General features: G+C 42.9%; 1 protein-coding gene and 1 non-coding gene across 2 annotated transcripts; one reads left to right on the top strand and one right to left on the bottom strand.

Moving 5' to 3' along the window:
* Window positions 1–285: 285 nt before the first annotated feature.
* Window positions 286–3,039, bottom strand: LOC124685349 (PTI1-like tyrosine-protein kinase At3g15890). Its single transcript, XM_047219701.1, has 4 exons — window positions 2,957–3,039; window positions 2,133–2,277; window positions 1,369–1,631; window positions 286–1,261 (listed from the first exon to the last, which is right to left on the bottom strand). The coding sequence occupies exons 1-4, from the start codon at window positions 3,022–3,024 to the stop codon at window positions 649–651; spliced, it is 1,089 nt and encodes a 362-aa protein (XP_047075657.1). The 5' UTR covers window positions 3,025–3,039; the 3' UTR covers window positions 286–648.
* Window positions 3,040–8,627: 5,588 nt separating this feature from the next.
* Window positions 8,628–8,700, top strand: TRNAA-AGC. The gene has a single exon. It is a non-coding gene; the product is annotated as a tRNA-Ala (tRNA).
* The last annotated feature ends 1,201 nt before the right edge of the window (window positions 8,701–9,901 follow it).

Below are 9,901 nucleotides of genomic sequence, written 5' to 3'. Positions count from 1 at the left end.
AAATTCCTTTCCTATTGCTCAGCGAAGGTTGGTGCTTTGTGGTGGAGTGGCAGTCTGCTGGACGATCTGGAAAATCAGAAATGATGCTTGCTTCAAAAGATGTTTCCCTGATGATCCAGCGACAATCCAGCGACAGTCATTTAGAGATTGTGTAATCTATTGCAGAAAAGACAAGACAGAGAAAGACTTGAAGGAGGTGCCTGGAAGATCAATACGGTGATCAGAGAAGCATACTCAAGAAGGCATGGATGGTCTACTGTCGCAAGACTGACTCTACATTGTTCAGAAAAAAGTAAAACTACCTTACATGGGGAGAAAATATGGTCATAGAGTTCTAGACATCTCCATACAGATTAATGCGGAAGAAGGAGAAAAAATGTTTAGAGAAATCAATGAAGTTGACTACAGGGTCAAACATGCCAAAACATCTGGGAGTATTTGGGCCCTCTATCCAGTGCACACAAAAACCATTTTCTATAAAGCCATCTCACTTCTCTACATCTCCCCCTCTCTCAAAAAAAGGGGGGAGAACATTATAAGTAACAAACAAATCATGTACATTTCATTCAAGCCAAACCATGCAGACCAAGCTCCAATTCCATCAGAATATGCACTCTACCAATACCTAGGGGCTAGGGCAAGAATTCATCATGCCTCAGCCAGCCCTTGATCACTCTTCAGAATACGGTCTGTGCTCCCTTCTGGAGTCGACATTCCAACAGAACTAGCCGTCGAGTCTGGCCTAAACAAGTCTTCGTTCTCAAGCCTTGAAAGCATCTCTTTTGATTCACCTTTCAGCAAGGACACGACTTGAAGCATCGTCGGTCTCTTCTCGGGTTCTCTATGCGTGCACGCTAGTCCAATCAGCACCGCTCTTTTTAATTCAGATTCAGAGTACTTGTCGTTGAGTTTTGAGTCCGCAATTTCATCGTATCTACCCTCTTTCGCCAACGGGAGTATCCAGTTTCGGATCCCATACATTTTTTGAGAGACTGGCTTTCTCCCACTAGCCAGCTCCAAAAGTATTATGCCAAAGCTGTAGACATCACAACCTGTTGTAGGTTTGCCAAACATTACGAACTCAGGAGCATGATAGCCTCGTAGGTTTTCACTGGTTATCTTGTCATGATCCATCTCATCCGAAATGAGCCTCGTAAGACCAAAGTCTCCAACGTGTGCCTGGAAATCTGAATCTAGTAGCACATTGGTCGACTTGATGCTTCCATGGTTTATCGCAGGTGTCTCGTGGTGGTGAAGATACCTATGAGGAAGCACCCAGGAGTTGTCAAACTGATTATCGAAAGTAAAAGCAATTGAATTGTCTATGCTATGCTACTACGGAAAAATATGAAGAGGATGTTCACTAACGAGAGAGCCCGGGCAGCACCGATGGCAATAAATGTTCTTCGCCGCCAGTCAAGAAGGCACTCCGAAGAATGTGTTCCATGGAGATGTGCATGAAGACTCGCGTTCGTCATGTAGTCATACACCAGAATGCGTTCAGGCCCATCAGCACAGTATCCACGTATACTGAGGAGGTTTTTGTGCCTTACTCTTCCCAAAGTCTCGACTTGCGAAGCAAATTCCGTTTCTGTCCCATTTCTCGCATTCTTTAACTTCTTAACAGCAATCTATATCCAAAAGAATTTATCAAATTTCACTTGACTAAAAATTTATGTTGTAAGCAGAAGTAACTTGGCAAGGGCAAGATATGCACCACTGAAAATAGACTATTAGGTCAGTCTGTGAGCCATTTTTCTAATAAAGAACAGATGTGTGACATAGTTGGAGCCAAGTCGGGGCATGCGTGGGAATGGTTTTTCAAATCACAAGATGTATACTTGTAAGCCTGTAGCAAGTTGTCTAAGTTGACTTGCCTATGGTATGATATCCTACCTAACGAATGCTAATGTAATCAAAGATCAATGTTCCAGAACAGACTAAACTAACTATAACTGATAGTGGTTGCCTGTTGTTTAGTGAGACAGCTATCAAACAAGGATTTGCCCAGCAGTGCAAATAAAGCAATCGACTGGGCCAACTAGAGCGCAAACAAGGTGGTAAAGCTTTGCATTTTAGTTATCAGCAAGGGAAATGCATAAGAGGGATTATAGCATGTAAAGAGCAGGAACCTGAGAGCCATCCCAAACTTGTCCCCAGTAGACACTTCCAAGGGAGCCTTCTCCGATCTTGTTGTCGTAATTGAAGCTGTTTGTTGCGGACCGGAGCTCCCTCAGCGAGAACACCCACCTGATCGATCCGCTCCGGTCGTCGTTCCTGAAAACCAAAGCCATGAAATACATGGTGAGCATGAACTCTCAAAGTATGGGAACACAATTCATTTGTGTATTTCCCTTGCACTGTTAATAATTCATCACTTCCGAGAATAGAAGATCGCCCAGGCATGCCAGGACGACGCACCAAAATCAAGAGTCGTTCCAATTTTCGTTCTATGTCCGCATCTGGTAGCAGATTATACTGTAGAACTTTTCATTCAGTCCACGACGGCATTCGTGAAACGATTATTAGCATCACAAACAGACAACACGGCCTAATACGACAGATGCACCCTCCAATTCCAAGCTAGCGCTACGCGTTTCGACCTCCCCGAAGATGAGATTCGCATCCCAGTCACGAACTGTATCACCAACTTCCCCGGTCCCGACAAGCCTCGCCGGCCGCCGCCGCTCCCACAAACCGAACCGAACCGAGACGGCACTCTTCCCACGAAATTGACCACCAGGTACTACTTGCCCGAGGGAGCTCTAGGCCGCGCCCCTGTACAATCCGACCGAGACCAGTGGGCACGGCGAAATTCCCACCCTCCCCGGAGCGCGCTCGCCAATTCGAGGGGGCTGACGCGCCGATCGAGCTCGGCTAGGCGCGGCCCCGCCACCCGGCGAGCTCGCGCAGTTGAAGCAAAAAAAAAAACGGTGAAGGGAGGGTGGCAACTTACAGATCGTCCCCGGAGCGGCCGCCGCAGCAGAGGAGCCTGTGGGCGACCCGCGAGAGCTTCGGGTGCATCGGTACCCGCCCGCGCGCGCGCTCGGCGGTGGTCTTTCGCGCCGTCTTTCTCCCGGCGGGAACGGAGTTGGCGTGCGGAGGAAGGAGGAGTCGTCGCTGGAAAGGAAAGGAAAGAATGGCGTGGCGTGGTGGGCGAGGCGGAGAAGAGGAGGAAGACTTGTTGTGGAAGAGAAGACGGGACGTGACAGCCTCGCAGTAGACTAGACTAGCCCAGCTGCACTTTCGGTGGTATGGTGGGCTGGTGGCTTCGCTTTCTTTGACGTGTTGGTCGGCGGCCACGCTTGCCTCGTGCGCTCCAGAGAAACCGCGTCGCCGTCGCCGTCGCGTCGCTCCACCGCCGCGGCTCAGCAACGGCGGCGGCGTTAAGGCGGGCAGCCGGGTGTGCCGGCCACGGTGGAGAGACGATCTCTAGTAATTTGGCAACCTTTCTTTTTCGATAGAGTTTGGCAGCCTTCCTATTCTTACCATATGATTTGGTACTCATATAGTAGTAATTGCCTGCCTGCTTGCTTACTATATGTAGCACAAGATGATCAAAACAGTAACGAGCCTAGAGATAGTATAGTGTTAATGTTATTAATGATGAGATACTCATGGTGGTATTACAGGTAGATATCGTATCACCGCGTATATTCATATAATATATAACAAGAACAATTAATGTCAAATTAATATGGTACGCAAATTTGCTATAAGATTCTACAAATCAATATATACAATGAGGCCATCATAATATTATTACATGGTACCACAATTTATAGAGATAATATCACACTGCAATACTATCATATGTGTTATAGAGGTAATATCATGGCATTAGTATCATATGAATGATACTATAATAATAATATCCATTTTGACTAGTGTAGCAAAAATATATGGAGTATAAGAAGATAAACAGTACTTCCGCAAAACATGGTGGTATTACTATTTGAAACATGGGTGGCAGCAAATATTTAAATGAGTTGACAATTGCTAGTTTCCTTAGTTCTTATTTCTTGCATCCTGCATCAGAAAATAAAATTTTGCCATTTTTTATGAAAGGAAAGTTGTCTGGAGGACCCATGACATTTTTTTTTGTAAATAATAAGAAGCCAAGTTGGCCTAATTGGTGATTGAGTTTTACATCCACTCCCCTAGGTAGGTGAGATTGTCTCGTTATCCTATTGTTTCTTTCAAAAGGAGGTACCATAATTCTGATTAGTTAAGGAAAAAAACACGATTTTCATGGCCAATGGGGAACGCACGAGTTGGGACTTAGGATTGGTTTGGATTGGACGGCACACGTGGCGAAATGGAGTAGTTCGGTGAGAAAGGGTTCAAGCTTTTTTCCATCCTTCCTAGCTCCTCAAGTTTGCACCCGTCTCGCGCATCACTGCTTACTTGTGATCTAGATTTGCACCAAGATGTAGAATCCATGTTGATTACCACTTAACGGGATTATATTAGGAATTACGAAATATTTGCATGCAAGCTTTAGTGCATGCGGGAGGGAGGACTTACACCGACCATAGCCATTTTCGTTAGCTTGTTTCATGCTACTCGTCCCCAACTTAATGCTTTCACTAATTCCACGTGAATAATGCTTGAAAGTTTTTACATGCGAGCTTCAACACGCGAGGAGGTAACACACTATTTAATACAAGCCGGTTTCCCTTGCACCACACACAAGAAACTAATATGCGATATCACAAGTACTAGTATGCGAGATTTAGCGCATGTGAGATGAAGGTCTTCCCCCGGCTTTAACAGTTTTCACTAACTATTTTCATACTAAACCCTTCATCCACGCCTCTCCCTTCCCTCCATTGAACGCTTTCCCACTAACTCACTTCATGTGAACATGGACAATGCTTCAAAGATTTTACACGCGAGCTTTAACGCGTGAGGATGTAACACACAAGGTTAATACAAGCCGATCTGCATACCCCACACAGGAGAGGTTAGTATTGTTTCCAAATATGAACAATCTATGCCCCCTCCTTCACCTGAAAGCTTTCCATTAATTCATTTCATGTGCACGTGAACGATGCTTGAAAGTATTAGCACAAGTGAGATGGAGGGCTTTTACCGACCTTAATGGTTTTGGTTAAATCATTTCATGCTGCCTCTCCCCCCACCGAACCCTTTCCACTAATTCATTTCATGTGAACATGGACAGTGCTTGAAAGATATTACATGTGGGATTTGGCACGCAAGGAGGCAACACACGAGGTTAATAAAACCAGATCTCCCGCGCACCCCACACAAAAAGGAGGTTATTATTGTTTCCATATCTAAACAAGCCACTGGTTCTTAATGAGATTGTTAGTATTGTATTTGGGGAACTCATATGAATTTGGTCACCATATCATATGTCGCTTGTTGGTAACCACTAGTATTATTGAAGGATTAGAGGGCTTGAATAGGACACGACAATTTTAATCCAATTAGTTGATTTTAATAATATTTGTGGATAAATTTCTCCTAAAATGCAACTATGTGAACAAACATATATGATAGGTGTACACTAGCAACCAAGCAACAAATAAACTAGCAACAGTAAAGGGGGAATGAAATAACCCATCTTCTGTTGGAGAGACCATGGCAAAAAACACAACATGCTCTTTACAAAACAGACACAATACATGCTTCTTTTGGTTACACTACAAACCATTATATATTACTATGAAGCAGTGGCACAACGACACGTCGTGCCCGTAGGGTAGTCATGAGGCAATTGATACAAAAAAATATTACTAGCATTTTATCTCGAATAGATGAGGCGACATATAATGTGGTAATATTTTATCGAAGTTGTTATGGTAGAAAGTAGTAGTATTCACGTAAGGTTATGGTGATGCGATAAATAAAATGTACTAATATCTTTTTTGAATAAAAAAATGTGATGCATAGTGGAGTATTTTGTTTCTCAGCGGTAACCATAGCAGAACCATGAAGCTACTATAGAAGAAAGCAGCTAGAAATAGATAGGTACGATGGAGAAATTACTGCTGGAGATTGCTGCCCCTGCACCTCTTAAAAGTAAACTAAAACATTAGCACTAAAAATTACTGCTCGTGCACCTTTGAAAATTACCACTGAAAAATTACGCATCGTTTGAAAAGTATTGTCAAATGTATTATAGGGAGAGGCTGATGATTTGCGTTGAATAACTACCGGCATGCTGACGAAGGATTAATGTCGAATAATCACTGCTGAGGTTGAAGATCCCTGCCAAGAAATAGACATCAAAGAAGTAAACAAATCACCTTCGAAATTAACATGGTGAAATCATCGCAGGGAATAATGTGTCAAAAAATTATTACCAAATAATAGAAAAGGAACAAAAATATATTATATTATTGTTGGAGAAATACAGTCGAAAAATTATTGTCTGAGAGTTACTCACCATCAAGGAGGTGACGTGGGGTAACTGCCGGTGAAACATTACGGCTGAGAAGCTATCTTGAAAAGTTACTATCGAAAAATAAAAAATAAGAAAACATAAAAAAATTACATATGTTTTTTCCAAAGGATGACGTGGCGAGCTCTAATTGAAGAAAATGTGCCTCTACAGTGCCAAGCCGTGGAGCACTGAGAGGAGCTCATTTGCTCAAACCTTAATATATAGTCAAAGTCAGCCTATCTTGTCTCGTCGCTTGAATTCAAAACGCGAACTCATCGCTGCAACATGAAGAACAAAGGAAATGCATGCGTATATGTTTTCTTTGCCACTGGAGTGATCAAAAAGTTCGAACAATATTTTTGCTAATTGAACTTGAACTGCTTAGTTAGCTGAACTACTGGGCTTATTTTCTTCAAGAATATGAAGTCTAGCTGTGCCTGGTTTCTCTAGAAAATAGGAACGGCCATGCAATTTTTTTGAATTTGCTAATTAAGCTTTGGTTTGTTGATTAATTAGCTTAATGAGCAGTATGTGTATTTGTTACAGAACGTTCCTAATCTTATTGGTTCTGTACATGTACTTGCTAGCTAAAAATTAAGAGTTTTAGGAAATTTTTAGTTGCTTACGTACAGGTACAGAACCATGATCTTGCCCTATTTTTAATAACTTGCATCGCTATTCCATCAGACTTGTGATGACAGTGAGCTGGGATTTTTCTTACTATTTATTTTAAAACAAAGGCAAAAACTTTGCCTATTTCATTGATTAAGATGAAATTATTGAGGTTAAAAAATAGCCAAGAAGGCTAAGATACAAAAGCCTACTCTTGCGACATAATAGCACTTAAACACTTTGCTTCCGCGACCGTCCAAAGGGAGACATAATAGTACCATGGTGGGCATCGAAGCAAAGTTCTTGAATACTCAGGCATTCCACTCATTCCAAATCTCCCAAGCCATGAGAGAAAGAAAAGTAGAGAGTCATTTTTGAGAGCGGCGATTTGGCTCCTGGGAGCATCTGCTCCTGGTTTTTTCGAAAAATTAGAACAAATCGAAAACTTATCAAAAAATTCCGAAAAAAAATCATGCACGTACTTGACCATGGCACGCACAAACGTGTAAAATTTCGTTGTAAAATGTCATCGTATGCGTCCTGGGCAAAAATTACAAATTTCCAGATCTGAGATTCAAATTTTTGGATCTCATCATCGTATGCGCCCTGGACAAAAATGACAAATTTCTGACATGAAATGAGATCCAAAAATTTGAATCTCAGATCTGGAAATTTGTCATTTTTTCCCAGGACGCATATGATGACATTTCGCAGCGAAATTTCAGAAGGTGGTGCGTGCCGTTGTCAGGTACGTGCATGATTTTTTTTGAAATTTTTTGAAATTTTTTGAAAAACAAAATTTGCTCCCCAAAAATCCGGGAGCAAATGCTCCCGGGAGCCAAGACGAATTTCCGGTCATTTTTCATCTCGTCCCCCCCCCCCCCACCCCTGCAAGCGAGCCGTTCGTTGTGACAAAACCGGTGACGTCTCCGAATCTTTGGAGCAGTGCTTTATATCCCTTCATATTTGAGAGCTTTTGGCTAAAAATAGCTTATATTTAGCCCATGTCCCCTCCCACAACAGTGGCCCAAAATGTCTCCCTAGCCCATTTGCTCCCCCAACTTTTGACCCAAGCTCCGCCACTAATTTGATGAATCCGGGTGAGAGCTTCAAAATCCCTCTTACTATTTCGATCTTTCTTATAGTAGCCCGCACGTAAATTTGGTAGAGAATGATCGGGTGCCAAATGGATGGCTTAATCAAATTCTGTTTTGGCACATGCGTACGCGCGTGAGCAAGTAACGTGGCCAACTCCGGTGGTAAAAGCATGTACACACACATTTCTTTTGTTGTCCATGTTGCAACGATGAATTCGCGTTTTGAATACAAGCGGCGAAACAAGAGTGCATGACATATTGATTTTTTTTTAAAAAGAGTGCATGACATATTGGCTATGATCTGCGGTCATTTCGCCAGAATATGGGCGACACGCGTCGGCACCAAAATCAGATAGGGCTAGTGTTCTTTTATGCCGAGCCCTGGTCTGCTGTGTTGGTTCCTATGCGTAGTGGTTTGATCAATGTTTGTACTACCGGGTACTCTCGGTTCTGTAGAGCTTAGCACTGATTCGATGTAGGAATTTCGTATATTTTATTCGCACAGCGGGGATGTAGCTCAGATGGTAGAGCGCTCGCTTAGCATGCGAGAGGCACGGGGATCGATACCCCGCATCTCCAACTTTGTTGTTAGTTTTTCGATTTCGTTCATTATTTTTTGAACCATGGATGTGAAAAAAGAAACCCAGCGGGCCGTACCGTACGCGGATGGGATATGAAACCGGCGACTGGCCGCCTGTATTGGGCCGGGATCGTCGCTCAGCCCGCCTTCGCAGCCAAATGTAGAGGAGCCATGAAGCCATCCTCCCTGCTCCACACACGCACAGGCGGCTGCGCCATTTCGATTCCGCAGCGTGACGTTCTGTAACTAATCTGTAATGTCTTTTCTGAAGTTGTATTTGGACGTTGCAATTTTAGTTGCAGTTCTGCTGGTACACAGAATCTTGTCCAGGCAATACGAGAACTCTACTCTGAATTTATCATACTCATTCTGCAATTTTGTTAAATAGATTGTGTGAAATGGTCTGTTGTAACCGGCTGGGTTGTGTGAACTGTGAAATGCTCTGCTGTAATCAGTAGTTTAGCTCTTTTCCTGATGATGCATGGAGCAAAACAGAATGACAGCTTCGGCTTGGTAAAAAAGAAATGATGCATGGAGCAAAACAGAATGACAAATGAGAACTGAAGCAGTACATCTCACACAGACATATACTGAGTACAATAGTTTGACAGAAACAAATAGACTCGGCTGCCTGCTCCAAGGAACAGCTAGACTGCTCTCAGAGTAACTTACAATATTCAGAGAAACACATAAAAGAAATAAAAAAACATTGACCAACGGGGAAAGATTCCGTTCTTTGGCTATACGTTGTTAGATAGATGATGAGACCTCTCCAGTAGCGAATTTATACTCGAACCCACGTGGGCTGGCTGCGCACTCGCAAGCCTTACCACTAAGCTAGCACTCAGTTCTCACATAAAGAAATACAATTCTAAGAACTTCTGCTCCAAGGAATAGCTAGACTGCCCTCAGAGTAACTTACAATATTCGGAGAAACAAATAAAAGAAATAAAAAAAACGTTGACCAACGGGGAAAGATTTCTTTCTTTGGCTATACGTTGTTAGATAGATGATGAGACCTCTCCAGTAGCGGATTTATACTCGAACCTAGGTGGGCTGGCTGCTCACTCGCAAGCCTTACCACTAAGCTAGCACTCGGTTCTCACATAAAAAAATACAATTCTAAGAACTTCAATATTCATCTTTATAAGGCAACCAATGAACTTCTTGAACTGCACCAAAACAAGCATAGGAGCTTCA

The sequence above is a fragment of the Lolium rigidum genome, chromosome 1, assembly GCF_022539505.1.
Source record: "Lolium rigidum isolate FL_2022 chromosome 1, APGP_CSIRO_Lrig_0.1, whole genome shotgun sequence".
NCBI lineage: Eukaryota > Viridiplantae > Streptophyta > Magnoliopsida > Poales > Poaceae > Lolium > Lolium rigidum.
Note: the sequence above shows the minus strand (reverse complement) of the source record. Positions and strands in the feature narration are given on the sequence as shown.

Coding starts and splice junctions, on each gene's coding strand:
- LOC124685349 (XM_047219701.1), bottom strand. CDS start 3,024: ATGCACCCGAAGCTCTCGCGGGTCGCCCACAGGCTCCTCTGCTGCGGC. Junction 1,632..2,132: donor AAGTTTGGGATGGCTCTCAG/GTTCCTGCTCTT, acceptor TTTTGGATATAG/ATTGCTGTTAAGAAGTTAAA. Junction 1,262..1,368: donor GGTGCTGCCCGGGCTCTCTC/GTTAGTGAACAT, acceptor GCTTCCTCATAG/GTATCTTCACCACCACGAGA.